General features: G+C 36.5%; 1 protein-coding gene and 1 non-coding gene across 2 annotated transcripts in view; one reads left to right on the top strand and one right to left on the bottom strand.

Moving 5' to 3' along the window:
• ARHGAP42 (Rho GTPase activating protein 42) overlaps positions 1–25,563 on the bottom strand; it is a 276,802-nt gene that overhangs the window by 76,068 nt on the left and 175,171 nt on the right. Inside the window, exon 5 of the mRNA XM_029957571.1 lies at positions 14,832–14,933. Within this exon, the coding sequence (XP_029813431.1) occupies positions 14,832–14,933 (102 nt within the window). The remainder of the gene's footprint in view (positions 1–14,831; positions 14,934–25,563) is intronic.
• On the top strand, positions 15,982–16,087 carry LOC115272844. Its single transcript, XR_003900497.1, has one exon. It is a non-coding gene; the product is annotated as a U6 spliceosomal RNA (small nuclear RNA).

Here is a 25,563-nt window from a genome sequence, read left to right as displayed (position 1 = left end):
AAAAAAAGAATCTGTTTCTTGGTTTGTCTGTCTCTGTCTCTCTCTTTGCCATTTGCTCTCTGTTTTCTTTCTTTCAAGTTTTTATTTATTTCCAACCAGTTAACATACAGTATAATATTAGTTTCAGGTGTACAATATAGCCCTTCAACATTTCCATACATATTTTTACATCTTAAATTCCACACAGGAGTGAAATCATGGTATTTGTCTCTTTCTGACTGACTTATTTCATTTAGCATTATACTCCCTACCTCTATCCACATCGGTGCAAATGGCAAGATTTCTTTCTGGTTTGTTTGTCTCTTGAGAGAGAGAGACAGAGAGAGCGAGAGTGCAGGACAGGGGCAGAGAGAGAGAGTAAAGAGAATCCTAGGTAGGCTCCTTGCTGTCAGCACAGAGCCTGATATAGGGCTCCATCTCATGAATATCAAGATCATGACGTGAGGTGAAATCAAGATTCGGACACCTAACGAACTAAGCCACCAAAGCTCTCCAAGATTTCATTTATTTTTATGACTGAATAGTATTCTAATGTATATATACATCATTTCTTCTTCATCTGTTCTTCAATTGATGGACACTTGGGCTGCTTCAATATCTTGGGTAACATATATAATGATGCAATATACACAAGGGTGCATATATCCCTTTGAATTAGTGTTGTTGTATCCTGTGTGTAAAATCCCAGTTGCCTGATTACTGGATCATAGGGTAATTATATTTTTAACTTTTTGAGGAATCTCCACACTGTTTCCCCAGTGGTTACACCTGTTTGCATTACCACAAACAGTACGAGAGATCCTTTTCTTCCACATCCTTGCCAACACCTGTTATTTCTTGTATTTTTAATTTCAGCCATTCTGACAAGGTTGAAGTGATACTGTAACATATTTTTGACTTACATAACCTTGATGATAAGTGATAATGTGTATCGTTTCATGCTTCTGTTGTCAATCCATATGTCTTCTTTGGAGAAATGTCTGTTTATGTCTTCTGTCTACTTTTTAACTGGATTATTTGTTCTTGGGGTGCTGAGTTTTAGAAGTTGTTTATATACTTTAAATGCTAACTTGTTGTCATTTATGTCATTTGCCAACATCTTCTCCCATTCCGAAGGTTGTCTTTTAATTCTGTTGTTTCTGCTACTGTGAAGAAACTTTTTATTTTTTTATTTTTAATGTTTATTTTTGACAGAGAGGAGGAGACAGAATGTGAGCAGGGGAGGGCAGATAGAGAATGAGGCAGAGAATCTGAAGCAGGCTCCAGGCTCTGAGCTGTCAGCACAGAGCCCGACACAGGGCTTGAACCCATGAACATGAGATCATGACCTGAGCTAAAGTCAGACACTTAACCACCTGAGCCACTCGGTGCCCTGAGAAACTTTTTATTTTGATTTAGTCTCAGTAGTTTATTTTGCTCCTGTTTCCCTAGTCTCAGGAGACATAACTAGAAAATGCTACTATAGCCAATGTCAAAGTAATTACTGGCTGTGCTCTCTCCTAGAATTTTCATGGTTTCAGTCTCACATTTAGGTCTTTAATGCATTTTTAATTTATTTTTTGTATGGTTTAAAAGTGGTCTAGTTTCCTTTTTTGCATATAGTTGTACAGTTTTCCTAGTACCATTTGTTAAAAAGAGATGGTCTTTTTCCAATTAGATACTCTTTTCTCCTTTATCAAAGATTATTCACCATATAGTTGTTGGTTTATTTCTGGGTTTTCTATTCTGTCCCATTTATCAGTCTATTTTTGTGCTAGTACCATACTTTTTTGATTACCATAGCTTTGTTGTATAAACTAAAGTCTGGAATTGTCATGCCTCGCTTTAAGCTTTGCTTTCCTTTTTCTTTTTTTTCTTAAATTTTTTAAATGTTTTTAATTTATATTTGAGAGACAGAGAGAGACAGCACAAGGAGGGGAGAGTCAGAGAGAGAGGGAGACACAGAATCCGAAGCAGGCTCCAGGCTCTGAGACAGTTGTCAGCACAGAGCCTGACACGGGGCTCGAATCCACAAACAATGAGATCATGACCTGAGCCGAAGTCAGACGCTTAACTGACTGAGCCAACCAGGTGCCCCTGCTTTCCTTTTTCAAGATTATATTAGCTCTTCAGGATCTTTTGTGGTTCCATACAAACTTTAGAGTTATTTGTTCTGGTTCTGTGAAAAATATTGTTGGTATATTGATAGGGATTGCACTGAATATGTAAACTTCTTTGAGTTGTATAGACATTTTAACATTTATTTTTCCAATCCATCAGCATGGAATGCCTTTACACTTTTTTCTGATCATCTTAAATTTCTTTCATCAGTGTTTTTTGTTTTCAGAGAATAGGTCTTTCAACTCTTTGGTTAGGTTTATTCCTAGGTATGTTTTTATTTTTGATGCAGTTGTGACTGGGACTGTTTTCTTGTCGGGAGCCGCCATGTTTCCTGGCTGCCTCAGGCAAGGATTATCACTCTCCGGGGAGTGAACCAGTAACAAGATTTGCATCTGGAGGCTGGAGATTGCCATTTCCTGATCAAAATAATTTTGGCGTCGGTCATGCTGGGCCAGATGTAGAGTGGCCAAGGTGCACAAAAGATCAAAACCGCATTTTGGATTATTCAGCGCTAGCTCCCCCTCCCCAGCATTGCAGAGGCAAGCCTGGGCGCTTCTTTTGATATTTCATTTGACTCTGTTACCTGGTAACCAATCCGGGTCAGTTCTCCACCCCAAAGTTCTATATAAGAGGAATTATTTTCTTAATGAAAAAGAGGGAGAAGAAGAAGAATAAAAGAGACAGAGGCTTGATCGGAAACGGTGTGTGCTGTCTTCACTCTCTTCGTCTCTCCCTCCTGCCCTGTTTTTCTCTCCCTCCCTCAGGAAAAGAACCCGCGAGGATTTTCCACCCTGCTGGCCGGGGCGGGACACAACATTTTCTTAATTCCTCTTTCTGCTTCTTCATTATTGTTCTGTAGAAATGCAACAGGTTGCTGTACACTAATTTTCTTCCCTGCAACTTTACTCAGTTCATTTATCAGTGCCAGCAGTTGTCTGTGGGAGTCTTGCGTTTTCAATATAGAGTATCATGTCACTTGTAAATATGAAATTTTGCTTCTTCCTTACCAATTTGGGTGCCTATTATTTCTTTTTGTTGCCTGACTGCTGTAGCTAGGACTGCCCGTACTATGCTGAATAAAAGGGTTGAGAGTATACATACTGGTCTCATTCCTGATCTTAAAGGAAACGCTCTCAATTTTTCCCCATTAAGAATGATTTCACTGTGGGTTTTTAATTTGTGGCCTTTATTATGTTGAGGTGTGTTCCCTCTAAACCTAGTTTGTTGAAGGTTTTTTCCATGAATGGATATTGTACTTTGTCAGATGTTTCTTCTGTGTCCATTGATGATCATATCATTCTTATCCCTTCTCTTATTGATATGATGTATCATGTTGATTGATCTGTGAATACTGAACCACCCTCCCATCACAGAAATAAATGCATGTGGTTGTGGTGAATGATTTTTTAATGTATTGTTAGAATCTATTTGCCAGTATTTTCTTGAGAACTTTTACATCTATGCTCATCAGTGATACTGTCCTACATTTCTCTTTTTTGTGTGTGATGTCTTTATATGATTTTGCTATCAGGGTAGTGCCTGCCTCCTACAATGGATTCGGAAATTTTCCTTGTCTTCTATTTTTTGAAATACTTTCATTACTATTAACTTTCATTAAATGATTGGTAGAATGTGCCTGTGAAGCCATCTGGTACTGACTTTTGGTTTGGGGAATTTTTTGATTATTGATTCAATTTGCTTGCTGATTTTCAATCTGTTCAAATTTTCTGTTTCTCCTTGTATCAGTTTTGGTAGGTTATACAGTTCTAAAGCTTTATATTTTTCTTCCAGGCTGCCTAATTTGTTGGCACAGAGTTTTTCATAATATTCTCTTACTATTATTTGTACTTCTATGGGGTCAGTTGTTATTTTCTCCCTCTAATTGGTGATTCTTTTGAGTACTTTCTCTTTTTTTTTTTTCTTGATAAATCTGGCTAGAAGTTTATCAGTTTTGTTGATTTTTTTTTTTAAAGAACAAGCTCCTCGTTTCATTTATCCATTTTAGTGTTATTTTAATTTCTATATCATTTACCTCTGTACTTACCTTTATTATTTCCTTTCTTGTGGTGATTCTGGGTTTTGTCTGTTGTTCTATCACTAGCTCCTTTAGTTGTAATGTTAGGTAATATATTACCAGCTCCCATTGCTTATATATCTGAGATATTTCTTGCTTTTTGAGGTCAGCCTGCATTGCTATAAACTTCCCTCTTAGAACCACTGTTGTTGCATCCCAAAGGCTGTGAATTGTTAAGTTTTCACTTTCATTAGTTTCCCTGTAATTTTTAAATTCTTCATTGATTTCTTAGTTGACTCATTCATTATTTAGTAGCATATTACTTAACCATTAAGCATGTGTAATCTTTCCAGATTTTTCTGAGTGATTGGCTTCTAGTTTCAAAGTGTTGTCATGAAAAAAAATGCATGGTATGACTTCAATACTCCCGAATTTGTTAAGGCTTGTTTTGAGGTACAGTGTGTGATCTATTTTGGAAATTGTTCTATGTGCTCTCCTAAAGAATGAGAATACACATTCTCACATGAGAATTCTTATTCTTTTTGAGTGAACATGGGTCATCCTGTGACTAGATCATGTATGTAGGTTGCAAATCAGCCCTCAAAAAGTACAAAAAGACAGAACATAAGCATGTTTTCAGACCATGATGCTATGAAACTTTAAGTCAACAACAAGAAAAGATTTGGAAAGACCACAAATACATGGAACTTGAAGATTATCCTATTAAAGAATTTCCTATTAACTAGGAAATTAAAAACTAAATAAGAAAGTACATGGAAGCAAACACAAATGAAAGCATAACACTCCAAAACCTTTGGGATGCAGCACAGGCTGTCCTAAGAGGGAAGTTTATTGTAATACATGCCTACCTCAAGAAGCAAGAAAAATCTCAAATATACAACCTAACCTTACACATAAAGGAGCTAGGAAAGGAACAACAAAAGCCTAAAGCCAGCAGAAGGGAAATAATAAATACTAGAGCAAAAATAAACAAAATATACATTAAAAAATAGTAGAACAGATCAATGAAATTAGGAGCCAGTTCTTTGAAATAATTAATAAAATTGATAAACCCCTAGCCAGACTTATCAGAAAGAAAAGAGAAAGGATCCAAATAAATAAAATCACAAATGAAATGGAGGAAATCACAAGCAACACCACTGAAATACAAGCAGTTATAAGAGAATACTATAAAAAATTATATGCCAGGAAACTGGGCAATCTGGAAGAAAGGGATAAATTCCTAGAAACATACAAACAACCAAAACGGAAACAGGAAGAAATAAATTATTTGAATAGACCCATAACGAACAAAGAAACTGAATTGGTTATCGAAAATCTCCCAATGAACTAAAGTCAGTCCAGGGCTAGATGAGTTCCCAGGGGAATTCTACCAGACATTTACAGAAAACTTGATGCTGATTCTTCTTCTCAAACTGTTCCAAAAAAACAGAAATGGAAGGAAAACTTCTAAACTCATTCCACAAGCCCAGCATTACTTGATCCAAAACCAAGGACTCCACTTTTTTTAAAAGAGGAGAATTACAAGACAATATCCTTAATGAACATGGATGCAAAACTTCTTAACAAGATACTAGCAAATTGAATACAACAATACGTTAAAGGAATTATTCACCATTATCCAGTGGGATTTATTCCTGGGCTGCAGAGCTGGTTCAGTATGTACAAATCAACCAATGTGATGCACCACATTAATAAAAGAAAGGAAAAGAACCCTATGATCTGCTCAAAAGATGCAGAAAAAGCATTTGACAAAATACAGCATCCATTTTTTATGAAAAACCCTCAACAAAGTAGGGCAGATGGAACATCATAAAGGCCATATACAAAAGACCCACAGCTAATATCATCCTCAATGGGGAAAAAGTGAAAGCCTTTCCCCTATGGTCAAGAATGAGTTAAGGACGTCCACTCTCGCCATTATAATTTAACTTAGTACTAGAAGTCTTAGTCTCAGCAATAACACAATAAAAAGAAATCAGCAAGGAAGTCAAACTTTTACTACTTGCACATAGCTTGATATTCTATGTAGAAAACCCAAAAGACTCCACCAAAAAATTGTTAGAACTAATATATGAATTCAGAAAAATCACAGGATATAAAAATCAATGAGCAGCAATCTGTTGCACTTCTATACACTGATAATGGAGCAGCAGAAAAAGAAATAGAGGAATCAACCTCTTTTACAATTGCACCAAAAACTATAAGATACCTAGGAATAAACCTAACTAAAGAGGTAAAAGATCTGTACTCTGAAAACTATAGAAGACTTATGAAGAATATTGAGGGGACACAAAGAAATGGAAATGGAAAAGCATTCCATGCTCATGAATTGGAGGAGCAGATATTTTTAAAGGTCTACACTACCCAAAGCAATCTACACATTTAAAGCAATCTCTATCAAAATACCATCAGCATTCTTCACAAAACTAGAATAAACAATTTAAAAAAATCTGTATGGAGCCAGAAAAGACCTCATATAGCCAAAGCAATTCTGAAAATGAAAAACAAAACTAGTGGCATCATAATTCTGGATTTTAAGCAATATTACAAAGCTGCAGTCATTAAGACAGTATGGTACTTGCATAAAAACAGACACACAGATCAATGGAAAAGAACAGAAAACCCAGAAATTGATCCACAACTAGAGTCAACTCATTCTCAAGAAAGCAGGAAAAAATATCTAATGGAAAAAAAACAGTCTCGTTAACAATTGATGTTGGCAAAACTAGACAGCAACATGCAGAATGAAACTGGACCACATCCTTATACTATACTCATACAAAAAATTCAAAATAGATGAAAGACCTAAATGTGAGACAGGAAATCATCAAAATCGTAGAGGAGAAGCACCTGGGTTGCTCAATTAGTTAAGTATCTGACTTCATATCCGGTCATACTCTTATGGTTTGTGAGTTCAAGCCTCTGCTAACAGAGCCTGCTTGGGATTCTCTTTCTCTCCCTCTCTCTGCTCCTCCCCCACTTATGCACACTCTGTCTCTCAACATAAATAAATAAACTTAAAAAAAATCTGTAGAGAAGAATATAGGCAGCAACTTCTTTGACCTTAGCTGGAGCAACTTCTTACCAGACACATCGCCAGGGGCAAGGGAAACAAAAGCAAAAATGAACTATTGAGACTTCATCAAGAGAAAAAGCTACTGCACAGCAAAGGAAACAATAAGACTGAAAGGCAGCCTATGAAATGGGAAAAGATATTTGCAAATGACATACCAAATAAAGGGTTAGTATCTAAAATGTATAAAGAATTCATCAAACTCTATACCCAAAATATAAATAATCCACTTAAGAAATAGGCAGAAGACATGAATAGACACTTTTCCAAAGAAGACACCCAGATGGCTGGCTAACAGACACATGAAAAGATGCTCAACATCACTCATCTTCAGGGAAATACAAATCAAAACCACAATGAGCTATCACTTCATACCTGTCAGAATGGTTAAAAGGTGTTGGAAACAATACGAAAAAAAGAGGGGGGGGAACCTGCTTACACTGCTGGTGGGAATGCAAACTGGTGCAGCCACTTTGAAAAACAGTATAGAAGTTCCTCAAAAAATTAAAAATAGAACTACCCTATAACCCAGCAACTGCACAACTAGGTATTTACCCAAAGGACACAAAAATACTGATTAAAAGGGGTACATGTACCCTGATGTTTATACCAGAATTATCAACAATAGCCAAACTATGCCAAACTATGAAGTGAGCCCAAATGTCCACTGACTGTGAATGAAAAAAAGAGAATGTGGTATATATACACAATGGAATATTACTCTTTCATCAAAAAGGATAAAATCTTGCCATTTGCAACAATGTGGATGAAGTTAGAGTGTATTACATACAGCAAAATAAGTCAGAGAAAGACAAATACCATATGATTTCACTCATATGTTGAATTTAAGGAAAACAGATGAGCATATGGGAAGGCATCAAAAAGAAGAGCAAGAGAACAAACTATAAGAGATTATTAAAATTAGAGAACAAATAGGTTTGATGGAGGGAGGTGAGTAGGGGATGGGCTAGAAGGGTGATGGGTATTAAGGAGGGCACTTGTAATGAGCACTGGTGTTGTATGTAATCAATGAATCACTGAATTCTACTCCTGAAACCAATATTGCACTGTATGTTAACTAAGTAGAATTAAATAAAAATTTGAAAAAAAAAAGAATAATGGGTATTCTGCTGTTATAGGATAAAATGTTCTGAATGCATCTGGGAAATCCATCTGGTGCAGTGTGTCATTCAAAGCCATTCTTTCCTCGTTGATTTTTTGTTTCGATCGTATCACCATTGATGTAAGTAGGGTATTAAAATCATCTATTATTGTCTTACCATCAATTAGTTCCTTTGTATTTGCTATTAACTCCTTTATGTATTTGGGTGTTCCCAGGTTAGTTGCACAACTATTTGCCATCTTCTTACTGGACTGTCCTCTTTATTATTTATTACATAATATCTTTTTTGTCTCTTGTTATAGTCTTTGTTTTAAAGTTTACTTTGATATAAGTACTTCAGGGGTGCCTGGGTGGCTCAGTTGGTTAAATGTCTAACTTCAGCTCAAGTTATGATGTCACAATTTGTGGGTTCAAGCCCTGCATTGGGCTCTGTGTAGACAGCTCAGTGTCTGGAGCCTGCTTTGGATTCTGTGTCTCCCTCTCTGTCTGTCTCTTCCTCCACTCATATTCTGTCTCCATCTCTCCAAAAGCACATGTACCCCAATGTTCATAGCAGCACTGTCAACAATAGCCAAAACATGGAAAGAGCCTAAATGTCCATCACCTGATGAGTGGATCAAGAAGATGTGGTGTATATATACACAATGGAGTACTACATGGCAATGAGAAAGAATGAAATATGGTCATTTGTAGGAAAGTGGATGGATCTCGAAGGTGTCATGCTAAGTGAAATAAGTCAGGCGGAGAAGGACAGATACCATATGTTTGCACTATAAGTCTAACAGGAGACCAGGAGAAACCTAATGGAGGGGAAGAGGAAAAGAGTGTTGGGGAGAGAGAGGGACGCAAAACTTGAGAGACTATTGAATACTGAAAACGAACCGAGGGTTGAAGGGGGAGGGGTGAAAAGAGGTGGTGGTGATGGAGGAGGGCACTTGTGGGGAAGAGCACTGGGTGTTAAATGGAAACTAATTTGACAATAAACTACTTAAAAAAAGGAAACATTTTAAAAAATTAAGTATTGGTACTTCAGTTTTCTTTGACATCCATTTGCAGGATAAATGTTTCTCAATCCCCTCACTTTCAACTGCAGGTATCCTTAGGTCTAAAATGAGTCTCTTATAGGCAGCATATAGATGGGCCTTGCTTTTTTACCCAATCTGTTACACTATGTCTTCTAACTGGAGCATTTAGTCCATTTTACATTCAAAGTAATTGTTTATAGATATGTATTTACTGCAATTTTGTTACCTGTTTTATGGTTGGTTTCTGATCCTTTGTCTTTCTCATTTTCATGGTTTGTTGGTTTTCCTTATTGATATATTTGGATTTCTTTCTGTCTATTCCTTGCATATTAGTGGTTTTGATTTGTGGTTACCATTAGGCTTATACACAACATGTTCTGCATATGGCAGTCTATTTTAAGATGATGATCATTTAAGTTTGAACTCACTGTTTACTCCTCTTTTCCCCATGTGTTAGGTATATGGTGTCACATTTTACAACCTTTTATTTTGTCAGTCCATAACTGAAACTTGACAAAAATATTCATTTTTATTGCTTTTTTGTTTCCTTTCATCATACTCCCACTTATGGTCTTTCCTTTCACCCTAAGAATCCCTTTCAATATTTCTTGCAAGGCTGGTTTATTGGTCATGAACTCCTTTAGCTTTTATTTGTCTGAGAAACTCTTTAGATCTCTTATTCTAAATTATAGCCTTACTGGATAGAGTATTCTTGGCTGCACATTTTTCACATTCAGCACAGCAAGTGTATCATGCCACTCCCTTCTGGATTGGAAAGTTTCTGTTGAAAAATCTCAAGTAACCTTAAGGGGGTTTCCTTTGTATGCAACTGTCTTTTGCTTACTTCTTAAAAAAAATTATCACTGTATTTGCCATTTTAATTATAACATGTCTTGGTGTGGGAGGCATGGGTGGCTTAGTCAGTTAAGTGTCCAACTCTTGATTTTGGGTTAGGTCTTGATCTCAGAGTTATGAGACTAAGTCCCACATCAGACTCTGCACTGGACATAGAGCCTGTTTAAGATTCTCTCTCTCCCTTTCCCTCTGCCCCTTGCCTACTTGCTCATGCATACTTGCATGCTCTAATAGATAGATAGATAGATAGATAGATAGATAGATAGATAGATAGATAGATAGATAGACAGACAGATAGACAGATAAATAGTATATCTTGGTGTGGATCTGTTTTTGTTGATTTTGTTGCAGGTTTCCTTTGCCTCCTGGATCTAGATATGTGCTTCCTTCACCAGATTAGGGAAGTCCTCAGCTTTTTTTTCTTCAAATAAATTATCTACCCACTTTTCTCTCTCTTCTTCTGTGCCTTCTATAATATGAATGTTACTATGTTTGATGGAGTCACTGATTTCCCTAGTCTATTCTCATTCTGCATAATTCTCTTGATTACTTTCCATTACTCTGCATTCTAGGTGATTAATTCATTCCTCTGCTTCTTCCAGCCTACTGTTCATTCTATCAAGTGGGTTTTTCATTTTATTCATTGGGCCCTTGCTCAAATATTGTTCCTTATCTCTGTGTTAAGGGCTTATCCTTAACTATGTTATCCCTTATCTCTATGTTAAGAGTTTCACTGATGGCTTCCACTCAAATTCTCAAATTCACTGAGTATCTTTATGATCGTTACTTTAAATTTTTTATCAGCAATATTACTTAGATCAGTTTCATTTAGATGCCTGGTTTTGGCCTTTTGGGGACAAATTCCTCTGTCTTCTCATTTTGTTGAAGTTTCTGTGCTGGTGTTAGTCAGGCACATCTCCTATTCTTGACGGTAATGGCCTTATGAAGAAAAGGTCCTGTAGTGACCTACACTGCAGTGTCCCCTGTCTGGGAGTGTCTCCAGTGTGTGCTGCATGTGGTCTGCTCTTGTGTTCCTTCAGGCCAGTCATCTGCAAAGTCTCTCTTTGCCTGTTGTGGGCAGTGTTTGGTCCCTGGCCTAAATATGGCATGTTTTAACTAGTGTGCTCTGATCTGCTTGTGAAATGAGACATACTGCCACCACCACCAGATACAGGCTACACAAAACTCCTGCATTTGGAGATGCAGTGTTAGCAGGAGTTTGGGCTGGTCTTCTGGGGATGGGGGCCTGCCACTCTGGAACTGAGGTGAACATGAGTAGAAAGGGCATGGAGTTAGGGGGCAGGGGCAGGACTTGGTTTAAGCAAGGTAGGTAGTGTCTGTGCAGTAGTGGTTCCCACAGATGGTCCTGTACTTATGCAGAGCGGCAGGGAAGGGAAATAGCACTTGTTGGTTCCTTTGTTCCTAGAAGAGTCTTTCTATGAATGCTGCCTCTCTGGATGTGCTCTGGGATGATCAAATCACCTCACCACTGAATGCCCCAAGTGCTCTTCAGATTGCTATTTCCACACGCATGTCCATAGGCTGTTTGCCCTGCCTTCACTCTCAGAGCAGTCCCAATGCTTCCAGGCTTTCCCCGACCTTAGAACTCCAGAGTTTAAGCCCCGCTGGTTGCCACAACTCATAAAATTCTTGCTTTCCAAGCCAACTTCCATGGGGATTTCTTTTTCTTGTGCTCTCCCCCACAGCATGCTAGTCTGTCTCTCGCCCTTCTCCACAATTATGGCTCTCTCCCCATCACAATGGCCATGATCCATTTCTCTCCCAAACTGTGTCTCTGCACTTCCTACCTTCTTTGTGGCTTCTTCTCTACCGTTAGTTGTGGAGTTTGTTCTGCCAGTCTTCAGGTCAGTTTCTGGGATATTCAGCATGATTTAGTAGTTACCTAGTTGTATTCACCGGACGAGAAAAGCCTAGGGGCCTTCTACTCCACTGCCATATTCCCCTCCATTCTCTGCTTTTTCAAATTCTTACCTCATATCTTTCCACTGAAGACTTTTTCGCCGTGATTTGCAAATGCAACTTATATATAAGAGATGGGAATTCTGTGTCATATGTTGTACAAGTTCCCTAACAACTTTACTTTTCATTTGATTTAATACCTTTTGAAATGAGATTATTTTTAGGCATTCTTGTGTCTCTACACTACCTTTATGATCTCTTCCTTTTATACTTAGAAATAAAGGATCCAATTAAATATCAAATATTACTTCTTTTCATTTACTATAAAGCCTATAATCTTAACAAGTCTTTCTAATTGTTTAATCCAATAATCTGTCTCATTGATGGCTTTGTAGCTTTATCAACACAAGCTGATCCCTAATTTGGTCCTGAAAATGAACAACCACTTATTTTCCATTAACTAATCAACAAGGAGTCAACTGTGCAGGTGAGAAGGCACAGAGTGGTATTTCTTAAAACCACTTAATAAGCTGGGTGCTAAAAGAAGTATCAGAGCTGCTCTGGAAAGGAACAGAGGTTACAGAATGAAATGCAAGTATGGCATCATCTCCCTTCAACAGGCTTGATTCTTGGAAGGACAGAGGGAAGAAACAACAATGCACATATTCCTTGTCTATTACGTGCTCTGAGAAGCTGTTCTGGCACAATTTGTGTACTGTGTTCTGTTGTGTGTTATGGCTCCTGGAAAAGAAGTATGTGTCTGCATGCGTGTGCGTGCGAGAATGTGTGTGTGTGTGTGTGTGTGTGTGTGTGTGTGTGTTCGTGATGGGGCAAGTACAGGATGCTACTAATCATATTATAGGTTTTCCCAGGCTCCAACTACATACAGAACCAGAGCAGCTACAATTTTCTACCATAACCTGAGGGACTGAGTGCCACTAACAAGCAAATATTAAATACAGAGTTAGGTTGTCAGGGAAAACTGAAGGATACCCTCTAAAGAATTTTAGAATTTGAATAAAGTTGGTACTTGCATTATGGTTTAAACAATGTCTAAATCTGAATCTGAATCTTAAGAACATATAATCCTTTAAAGATTCTAATAAGTACCCTTGATTTCGAAGGGCTATATGTTTAAAATGGCACCTGGCCACAGCCGTTGGCATGACAGATAGTGGTGACTGGTGATAATAAGGAGAGCCTTCCTTTACATGACCACATCTACACACTAATTCTCTCCTAGGTTTCTTGCAGTGTAATAATCAAAGAGGTACATGAGCATTTAAGAAGTTTGGAAGACATAAACATAATATTAAGTAACAACATAGTATTTTATAAGATTAGATATGTCCAGCAAAATTAAAAATATTATTTTTCTTAACGATAGATTTTTCTCCATTTCGATTTAGTCAGAAAATCTTTCCCTAAGCACATAATGTATATAAACATACTCTACTTTAATAATAGGTGTTAATAACAATATATGTTACAATGAATACAGGTCTAACAAAAATTACCAATATTAAACTTTTTAAAAAACATTTTAAAATGAAGAGATTCAGTTCACTAATGAGAACATAGAAGACTAGCAAAAACCAAAAAGGAAATAAATATAACCCTACCATGCCTTTTGACTCCGGTTCACTGCATCCAAACTCCAACTTAACAAATATGCCTTGTTGGTAAACGTGGAAGTAAGGCAAACAAGAGAAGGAATAAGGAGAGTAAAGAGCCAAGTTTGATAAGCAATTCAAGGTAGGTGGCTTTGCTATAAAGATTAAGAGGAGGCACTTGAAAAAGGTTCTTGACTGAGATACCTAGCAGCACAGACAGAAGAGAACGAAGAGACTGGAGGAGACTCAGCACAGCACAAGGTTCCTTGCAAAGGGCTGGAGGGCAGTAAGGAGCTGCAGGTGAACCAGCTCAACAACTCCCATGGTTCAGTGTCAGCCATGCTTCAAGATTGTATTGTTGCTAAGATATTAGGTAATGCCAAGAAGGCCCAATTTTTGTTTTTAAACATATCTCATCACTGGAACTGGAACTATTTTATGCGTTAGTAAAAGGACTATTTGATTTTATTAATTATAGTTAAAAACTACCAATGATAGTAAATATTCCAGAAAAAAAAGGAAGAAATAGACTGCTTCCATGCATAGATGTTAGTACAATATTCTGTTGACTCATTTTTAAAAGAAAATTGATAAAAAATAGAGATTTTAAAATGTGTAATTGTGGAAAACAGATATAAAAAAAAGCTATTCCATGAATTTGGTAGGTATTGACATTGAAAAAATGTCCAATAAGAAAAAGTCTTTTTTTATTCCTTCTCATCATTATTAAAGAGTATTTGGAGGTGCCTGGGTGGCTCAGTCAGTTAAGCTTCCCACTCTTGCTTTTGGCTCAGGTCATGACTTCATGGTTCCTGAGATCAAGCCCCTTCATGGTCAAGGACTGGTGGGGGGGCGCTATTAGCAAGGAGCTTGCTTGACACTCTCCCGGCCCCTCTCTCTGCTCATGTGTGGGGACCAGGGCCTCTCTCTCTCTCTCTCTCTCTCTCTCTCTCTCTCTCAAAATAAATAAACAAACACTTTTTAAAAAGAGCAGCATATTTTGAGATACTACCACCTTTGGAAATTTGCACTTCACATAACTTAATGCTGATGTCCTTTTTACATTTCAATTGGAAAAGCTTACCTCTTGCAAATGAGATTCCTTTTTCTTTGCAGACAAATTTAAATGTTTCTCAAGAATAGAATAGTACTTTTCACTCTCCTTATCAAACTTCTTCTTTCCATCCTAGTAGATAACAATAAAACAAAACATTCTAATTAGAAACTAAAATTTTCATTTTTTTACCATCACCACCAAATGTCCAATATAAGTATTTAATCAAGATTTCATGAGCTCCAACCATGTACAAAACTTGATGGAGTAGGAAGGATGTGAAACAAGTCATTTGACTATGTATTCAAATATTCTCAAAGAAGTTCATAGAACTATAGTATGAAGGTAGCCAGGATGGCTACAGTAGAATCCCTTTGAGAACTTCATAATTGATTCTCAACAGGAGATTCTGATCTAGCAAGTGTGATATAGGACCAATGGATAGTGTCTCATTTAGGCTTTTTGGTGATTTTGATGAGTTAACATATAACCAGTTTAGAGAACTGTCCACATAGACTCTTAAGGAATCATTATTTCCCAGCTACAAAAAGATACCTGATATTTCAAAACATTCTTGATGGGGGGAAAGAGGGAAAAACAAACTTCTAAAAGCTGGTAGCATGAAATAATTAAGATGGTTCAAAGTCAAACCAAAAAGATAAGCAACATCTTTATCATACACTCAACATAACTCTAATAGTTGACCTTTGGCTATTCCTAAAATTGCATTATTTTATAACGGAAGTGGCGGGGAAATCTATACCTTTCAGCTGGTGGCACATTCTTATAGAAATGCAAATGGAATAAAATCCTAAAAGAGAAAGACATGCCTGGGCATATAATGTTCTCCAACTATAAGTATGTTATTCACCAGGAAAGTTTTTTTTATTTATGAGTCCTTACGAAATAAATACTATGTAATTATACGAATAAATTTTGTTCACCAAAGAAGTACTCTTCTTTGCTTTTATTTCAGTGTTACTGGAAGTACAATGTCTGGACCATTTTAATGAGAGTCAAGTATTTTTAAGTCTATGAAAAATGCAGATTCTTACGTCCTCCATCCAGAGATTTAGGAACTATAATTTTTAACAAGCTCTCTGATTATGATGCATCATATTTTACCTCTTTATTTGCTTATGTGTTTGGAAGAGGTTAATAAAAAATAATAGATGGATATATGCTTGTTTCAGTAGCACATAGACTAAAATTGGAACAATACAGAGAAGATTTGCATGGCTGTGTGCAAGAATGATAAGCAAATTTGTGAAGCATGCCATATTTGGTTGAAGTAGAAGATCACAGGATTCTAGTTATGGAATAAATCAAGTCACAGGGATGGAAGGTACAGCATAGGGAATACAGTCAATGGTGTTGTACGGTGACAGATAGTACCTACACTTGTGGTGAGGACAGCATGATGTATAGACTGTCAATTCTCTATATTGCACACCTGAAACCAATGTAACATTGTGTGTCAACTAAACATCAATAGAAAAAATGTTTTAATACGTGGATAGATGTATGGATAGATAGGAGGAGGAGAGGGGAAAGAAGAAAGGGAGAAGACAGGTAGGCCTCTGGCCTGTCTGTCCCATTATCTGAAGTTGTCAGATTCAGATAGATCCAGGCAATTTTTTTGATCTACTGCCACCTATGACATTTTAACTCATCATGATCTAGTTCCAAATATGGAACTCTAGAAAGTTAACTGACAAAATTACACTGAATGAGAAGAGCACTGTAAAAGTTCAAGTCACTCTGGGCCATTTAAGAAGTACTAATATGTTTGTAAATTAAACTATTAGACCTATAAATGAGAAAAGTCAAAATCTTCAAAGGATTTTTATTACATAAGGAGAAAATGTGGTCAGAGAAACACATTAAAAAATAAGGAGTGGTATTCACATCCAAACAACAGGTCTACTGAGAAACTCATATTACAGAGTGTGGAACAGAAAACCCAGAGGGAGGCAGAGAAGCCCGAGGCTCAGGCTGGAACAAGCTTGTCGTCTCTTACTGCTGCAACAAGACACCTGGGTGAACACTTCATGGTTTGCTCAGTGGAGCTTACTTTTTTTTTAACTATAGTTTATTACCAAGTTAGTTTCCATATAACACCCAGTGCTCTTCCCCACAAGTGCCCCTCTCTATGGGGAAGGGGGATGATGGAGCTTACTTTTTAATCTAGCTTTTCATGCCTATACCTGACCTACCCAACCAACCTTTTGAAAAGGCTCTCTCACTAACACTTTTGATCTCCTTTGCTTTTTTCTCTGCAGGCCATCTATCCTCTAACAAAATGCTCATTTCTTCTAATTTCCATATATTCAAGTTATATCCACTTTTAGCATCCAACTCAAATAGGCCTTATTCATATGTCCCTTCCATCAGCTCTCCCTCTCTTTTGAATGTTCAGAGCTTTATATATGAGTTTCTTATAGTGTTCATGTTCGTCACTGTAGCAGAAATTTATCATCTTTTTAAAACTGAATACTTGAGAGAGAGTTCAATAAATACTTAATGAACAAGGGAAATTCTTCCTCTTATAACACTGGGCACCATAGCCCCTCACCGAGATTCCATTTGTTTTAAACAAAACAAAACAATATCCATGATAACAGGGACAATTCTACACAAGTGGCTTAATAGCTGAACTCAATCCCAAAGTGCATAAACACCGGGGGCAACCAGTCACATTACAGTATATCACACAGTACTGACTCAATTTCATCTTAGGGGACTTAAAATTTCTTGCTGTGCATAGAAGAATCTGGGTAAAGGCGAAGAGAACACAGCTGTGGTGACAACACTAGTATCTTTGTTTGCAATCAGTGTTTGACGGCATTTTTGGAAACAATTCGGTGCCAACATGTCAGCATTCCTGGCAATATAAAACTCATTCCCAGAGCACTTCCTAGACTCTTATTCAAATCATAGTGCTTCACTCAACCAGGCCAGCAACAGATCTACTCAAAGGTTCCAATGATGTAGACAAAAACACACTCAGATCTAGCATAAAATTAAAGAACTGAGGAGGCCACATGAAGGACAACTATAATGTAGGGAAGTATTTTCTTGTAAACAAAGAGCATTTCTCCTTGAAATTCACATCTGTTCCAAAAGCCATGATGTACTCCTCATATAAACCAAGTCCCATTTGGAGTTAGTAACTTAACACTATACAGCTATCTCTTATCTTTTATTTACATGTTATATAGATATCAGGCTAAGAATCTGCCCTGAAACAAATGCTGCAGAGGGAAGGGAAAAATAACCTATGACTCTTTACAAAATGCTGCACATGATTCCTGTCTTCTTATTGTCACAGCATGATTTGAAAAAAGGAAGCTACATTACACGGTCACGTTTCCTGTAAATACAGTTAAGTGCATTTGAACTAGGCAATCACTTAAAATAAAGTCTAATAACAAAATAATAAAACTTTTTAAATAAAATAAAATGAAGTCACAAAAATGTATGTATATATGTGTGATGTGTTAGTATGTATGTGTGTATATGTATTATAAAATTTAAAATACATCATCAAAAATGGCAAATTAGTCCCCAAACCTAATTTTAGCCGACAAAAGTATAAGACAAGTTCTGGGTCTGCAACCCATCTGTTTTCCAAATGATACCACATTTACTGTGAGCACAGTGATCACATTCTATAACCTGGCAGGGTTGCGCCACACCTTCACTTTACACAGTAAAGTAAGGAATGGGATGAAAATTCCAAGTGTCAATTTCACCCCAATATGTATATAGCAAAGAAAAAGTAGGCAAATATTTATAAAAACTGTAGGTCTACCATGCAGATAAAACACATGAAATTATACATAATTGTTAAAAGAAGTCCAAACTAATTCCTTTCACTGACCACAAGGGGGTACCAAAGATGAAGACTCTACCACAACATCTAGAAAATGACAACTAGAAATTCTCAAAATGTTATCTAACTGTATTTTTTTCTATAGAAGACCATTACCTAGTTTTGTTTAAACAACTGTCAAGAACCTTTATTTTAATTTCCCATGATATAAATTAATTTTAAAAAGTGACATTACTTTCTATATTTCTTTTTCAGAATGGAACACATATTTAAGATTTCTACATCAGATTTGAAGAGAATTTCAATGTTATAATTACCATCCAAGATACTGTGAAATTCTCCATGCAACTATTTATGTCAACATGTTAGTATATCCAATTAGCTAATGAGCAGTTTGTGTATATTTTGAAAAAAATCCTTCAAGTGAATCCATAGCAGTAGAATAAGTAATATGAAGAATAATAAATACCAATAGCTGAACTTCTATTTCAAAAATGTGTGGAATTCTTTTAAACTAGCACTGTGCTAAGCACTGAGAGGATAAGTTATCGCTCTGACTACCAGTCCTGGGTAGGTTTCTTCCTCTGAAGATGGGATTACCTCACTGATTAGAATGGCAGCTCAGGGTGACATCACCAGTTCTCAGTCCTAGAAGTGTCAGATGTGAGGCTATTCTAAACACGTGCTGGGTGGGCGTTTCCGAAGGCCCAAGAGATTCTGGTATCCAGAAACTCAGATTGTTGAGAATGTTAGTATAGCTTACATAGCAATGTCCCTCCTCTGATGACTGCACCCAACCATTCCCAGTCTCCTGAACCACTGCCCACCAAGTCCTTCCTCCTTAATCTGCTGAAATATAGACATTTAAAAGGTCTCCTTTCTGGGTAGCTTTACCACTATAATTCACCACATCTCCATCATTTCCCATTACCTCACCAATACCACCACCACATGATCAGATTCATAAGGACCAAGCCCTTATGAAGAACTTCTACAAACTAGAATAGTTAAAAAAACAAATAGAAATAGATATGAAAGATATAAAGGTATAAGACACAGAAGAGGAAAGTCCAAAGGGTAATAAGCATTTGAAGAGTTGTTAAAACTCATTAGTAATTAAGAAAAAAGCAAAGTAAAATATTGGGGTCTCATATTATATCAGATTTGGCAAGAGTAGGAAAGCTGAATAATGCTACATGTTGAGTGCATGTGGAGATACAGGAGCCTTTATATATTACTGGTGGAATAGTACAGCCTCTCTAGAGATGTTGCACTAATGTGGCGCTAAGAACCAGCTTCTGGGTATAAATCCCAAAAGGATTCACACAGAAAAGTCCATTAGGAAAACATGAATGAGCACATGCATCTGTAGGGACAGGAAGTATCCAGTGTATTCATTAATGCACCAAAAATGAATTTGATGTATACCATGGAGTGCCAGGTGGAAGTTAGAAGGAAAGATTAAATGTTGGGAGATCTTAAAACATAATTCTGAGTTAAAAAACGCAAAACAGACAGGTAACACTAAGTCATTTATGTAAATTAAAAAGTCATGCATACAAAATGGTAACAATTTTACAAGAACACAGAACAAAAATATGCATATTAAACCCCTAAGAATGGTTGCTGGGTAAGGAGGAAAATGAAAATGAAGCATGATTAATCCATAGAACAAGTGAGGGCTGTGAACTAAAGAACAAAAGATGAATAAAGAAAATTAGGAGTTAATCAGGAAACCGACCATCTGCCTAAATGAACAATGAAAGAGAAAGTATAGAGAGGAACTTATCTAAAAAACAACACATGAAATTTTTCAGAATTGAGAAAAATGTTTCCATGTTAAAATTTTCTGTGACAAATGTGTACAAAGAACACTTAATGAGAAAATACTCATAAGACAAAACATCATGAATTATTACAAACCATGGATGAAAATGAAAACGTGAACACAGAGGTCAAATAAAAAGTATCTGAAGTCAGAACAATAATGAAACCAAAAGTGCAAAGCATTTAAAACTCTGAGGAATAAATAATTTCAATTTAGATTTATATATCTAGTAAAATTGGCAATCTAGATTTAAAGGAAGAATAAAAATATTTACAAACATATTCAAAAATTTTATCCAAGTACCATTTCTCAGAAAGATACTGAAGGATGTGTTCTACTAAAATGAAGGAATAAACCAAAACCAAAACACAGGATCTAGTTTATATATGAACTTTCATGACAATAGATGGAGTAGTAAACCTATGAAAGCAAACAGTGAAGATGGGAGGTCCAGTAGGAATGTTTAAAAAAAAATGAATAAAACAAAGGTTCTGATGTGTTCAAGATATGTTCTGTAACTACATTTGTGCATTTGAGAACAGAAAGTTTTATCCTGATTTTACAAGCAAAGCAATTATTAACTCTAGGAAAAACAAAAAACACAAAAAAGGAATTGTAACCATAGATGTTGGTAGGGCTTACCTATGAACAATAATTCCATTATTATGTAAACACTGATCACTGTTTTTAAAAATATGACGATATATCTGGTGGATGACAAGAGCAGAAATATGTATATGGAATAGCAGTGGTTGTTGTGGATAATATCCATGTTCCACTGTAGGTAAACTAATTAAAATTGAAGCAAAATATATGAGTGAGCATATTATTTAGGAAAATGGAAATTAATGTAAAACAGTAGTTTAAAGAAAAGTGGCTGATTTGAGGGAACAGAATATTAGAGCAGAGATGGGAAAGAAAGGCAGTTGATTTATTTTATACCTTATAAGTATTTGTACATTAAGTTTTTAAAAACTTTGTGTAACTTCAATAAAAATTAAATTCAGTCTAAAAATGGGAGAGGATACAGAGAAATATGAGTGAGAATATATAGAATATATAGAAAAAGGTATAGAAAGATAAATGTTAGAAGGGAACTAAAAAGGTGATAGAAATTAGAATACAGGGAAGAGGACGTTTTCTATGGGCATTCTGACAACTTGCTCACAAATTAGTTTTTTGTGACTTCATTATTTTGTGCTTTTATTAAAAATCCATTTTGTAGGTGGTACTGCTACTCAGATTGACCAAGGCTGAGAAGAAAACTGAAAGAAGGATCAATCTTTGTATATTTAGAAAATTTTTGTTTATTTATTTATTTTGAGACAGAGAGGAAAAGGGGGAGAGAGAGAGAAAGAGAGAGAATCTCAAGCAGCGCTGACAGTGCAGAGCCCCACATTGGCTCAATCCCGGGAACCATGAGATCATGGCCTAAGCCGAAACCAAGAGCCAGATGCTCAACTGAAACCAATATTTCTTTAAGTGACTACCAAGTTGTAGTTTGCAACAGAGCTCCATATGCAAACACTACAAGGGAAGAGGAAGTATCCTCTTTTTATAAACATGAAAACATCGCAGAAGAAAAGCAATCAGGATGAGATCACAGAGTTTATAATGAATGGGTGGATAACCAAGCTCAACTGTCTAGTTCCAAAGCCCATGCTATTTGCACAGTAAAATGTGGTCTGAAGAAGCCTGAAGGCTCAAACTACAGTACTCAATTTTAAATCCTGTCTCCTTTATCCAAAATAAAAGGTGGAGGGGGCGGTACAGGAGAGATTAAGAAAATAATAGGAGTTCTGGTTTCTGGTCCTGGGTGGAAGAAGCTTAGTTGCTGCTGGCCTGTCCTAAGAAGTAAAAAGATGAACAAACTGGGACCCCTGGGTGGCTCAGTCAGTTGAGTGCCCGACTTCAGCTCAGGTCATGATCTCACTGCTTGTGAGTTCGAGCCCCATATTAGGCTCTGTGCTGACCGCTCAGAGCCTGGAGTCCGCCTCATATTCTGTGTCTCATGCTCTCTCTCAGCCCCTTCCCCACTCATGCTGTCTCTGTCTCTCTCTCTCAAATAAAATAAAAATAAAAATTTAAAAAAAACGGTGAACAAACTGAAAGATAAATAAGTCTTCTTAGAATCATCAAAGTAGTAAGTCATAGGGCAAACCACTGCCCTAAAATTCAGAGAGCCAACTAGGCAGATACAGAGAATTGTAATTTACTGAAGCAGAAATCCCCGTGGAAATCTGTCCCTGGGTAGAAAAACACGAACTGTAATTAGAGAGCTGCTGGAGTTCACTATGGACAAATCTGAGAGGTAAAACTCCAAGGGACCTACTCATATAGTTTTCCCCACCTCCACACAATATTATTAGTTTTACGTGCAAGGGCTCAAGGAAATTATCCCAGTAAAAAATAGAGAAAAATCCCCTCCTGGTGCCTGCAGTAGAGAGAAATAACCATTTAAAAACATGCCAGAGCATTCTGTTCTTCTTGGGAGAAACTATTTTACCAGTGCCTACATATTAGTGTTTTAAAGATGAACCTAACAGAGCTGGGCAGGCAAATGCCCCATTCCAGCCTCCTCTCACCATCCTGTCTCATGTAAAGCAGAGAAGAAAGGAGTGCTGAGAAGCCCTGGTGAATTTCACAGTCCAGGGGCACAGGCTCACCAACCATAGGACTACAGAATGCTTCCCCTTTTCTTTACACCTCACTATGAACATTACTGAGGCTTAGATCCTTTTACCAAGTGCATCATGCCGGGCCATACAGAAAAAGAAGTGAGACATACAAAAAAACAAAATAAGTAAGAGTTTGAATGGGCAAAGCAAGTATCAGAATCAAAGGCAGATATGGCAGAAATGTTAGCATTCATTAGACCAAACATTTCTTAAAACTCCAATTAATATGCTAAGAGCTCAAAAGGAGAAAGTAGATAACATGCAAGAACAGATGAGCAATGTAAATGGTGATGGAAATTCTAAGAAGGAATGACAAATGTTTGAGATAAAAAAAAAAAAAACCACTGTTGAAGAAATGAAGAATGTCTTTGAAAGGCTCATTAGTAAACTGGACATGGCTGAGCAAAGCTTACATGTTTGTCAATAGAAACTTCCAAAATTGAAAAGCAGAAAGTATTAAAAAAAAAGCTTAGATAAAACAAACAAAACCCAGAATATTCAAGAACTGTGGGACAAGGACAAAAGGAAAAAACAGAAGAAATAAGCAATAGCTGAAGCCATAATGACTGAGAATTTTCCCAAATTAATATCAGATACCAAACCACAGATCTGGAAAGTTCAGAACAAAGTAGATGAAGTAGCCAAAAAAGCTATATCTACACCACACAATGTGTTACACATAACACATTCTAGCTGCAGAAAATCAAAGGTAAAGAAAAAATCTTGAAAGAAACCCAAGGGAAAAAACATCTTATCTACACAGAAGCAGAGATGGGAATTTCAACCAGCTTCTACTCAAGAAGTATGTAAGCAAAATAAAAGAGTAGAATGAAATATTTAAGTACAGGGGAATAATATCCTGACCAATCTAGTTTTCTATATCCTATGAAATTCTCCTAAAATCCAGGCAAAATAAAGACTTTGCCACACTAACAACAACTGAGGACACATCTTGTAAGAAATGTTAAAAGAAGTTCTTTAGGGAGAAGGAAAAGGTTATAATGAGAAACTGGGATCTACACAAAGAAAGAAAGAGTATCCCTTGAAGATAAAATAAAATTTTGTTTTTTCTTATTCTTAACTGAACTAACATAAAATAACATAAAAATGTATTCAATTCTCTATGTTTATTTATATATTTGCTTATGTATAAGCAAAATGAAGGACATTAATGGTATAATGGATACAAGGGTGGAATTAGTAGTATTTTGTTATTATAAAGTATTTGCATTACCCATGAAGCTGTACAGCATATTTGAAAGTAGATTTGGATCATCTTTAAATGTACATTGAAAATTCTAGAGCAGGGGTGCCTGGGTGGTTCAGTTGGTTGAGACCAACTCTTGATCTCAGCTCAGGTCATGATCTCAGAGTTTGTGAGTCAAGCCCAACATCGGGATCTGTGTTGATCGCATGGAGCCTACCTGGGATCTGTCTCTCCTTCTCTCTGCCCCTCCACTGCTTGTGTGTGCTCTCTCTCTCTTTAAAATAAATAAACATATAAAAAAATTCTAGAGCAACAACTATAAACTAAGGTTTAAAGGAAGTATAATTGATAGGCTAAGAAAGGAGAGAAAATAAAATCATATAAAATACTCATAACCAGAAAGGGCAGAAAAAGAGCAGAACACTCACATAGGAACAAAACAAAGGGGCGGGCAACAAATGGAACATAACAAATATGGCAGATATTAATCCAACTACACCAACAATCACTTTGAGCATCAATGTGCTAAATATATAGATTAAACCACACATTTTCATAGTGAATCAAAAAGACAAGACTCAATTATATGTTCTCTATAAGAAGCCAATTTTAAATATAAAGACATATACATTAAAAGTATATGATTAGAGAAAGATCTAACCTGCTAACACTCATCAAAACACAGCACAAGAAGCCATATTAATTTCAGACAGGGCAGACTTCTTAGCAAAGAAAATTATCAGGGATACAGAGGGGCATTACATAATGATAAAAAGGTCAGTTTTTCAAAAAGACGTAACAATCCTTAATGTGTATGCATTTAACAGCAGAGCATCAAAATATGAGAGGCAAATACTGATAGAACTTCAAGGAAAAGAGATGAATCCACCATCATATTTAGAGACTTCAATACTTACATGTTAGAAATGGACAGATCCAACAAGGAGAAAAATCAGTGAGAACAGAGTTAAACTCTACAGCATCAGTACAGTGGACATAATAGACATCTATAGACCATTTCATTCAACAACAGCAAATTACATTCTTCTCAAGCTTACATGTAAACTTTCTTCTTCATGACACACCACATTCTGGCCATAAAAAACACCATAGCAAATTTAAAAGAACAGAAATAATAAAATGTCTGTTCTCAGGCCACAGTGGAATTAAACGAAAAATAAATGACAAAAAGATACCGGGGGGGGGGGGGGGGG

The sequence above is a fragment of the Suricata suricatta genome, chromosome 11 (assembly GCF_006229205.1).
Source record: "Suricata suricatta isolate VVHF042 chromosome 11, meerkat_22Aug2017_6uvM2_HiC, whole genome shotgun sequence".
In the NCBI taxonomy this organism is placed as follows: Eukaryota; Metazoa; Chordata; class Mammalia; order Carnivora; family Herpestidae; genus Suricata; species Suricata suricatta.
This window is presented reverse-complemented; position numbering and strand designations above follow the sequence as displayed.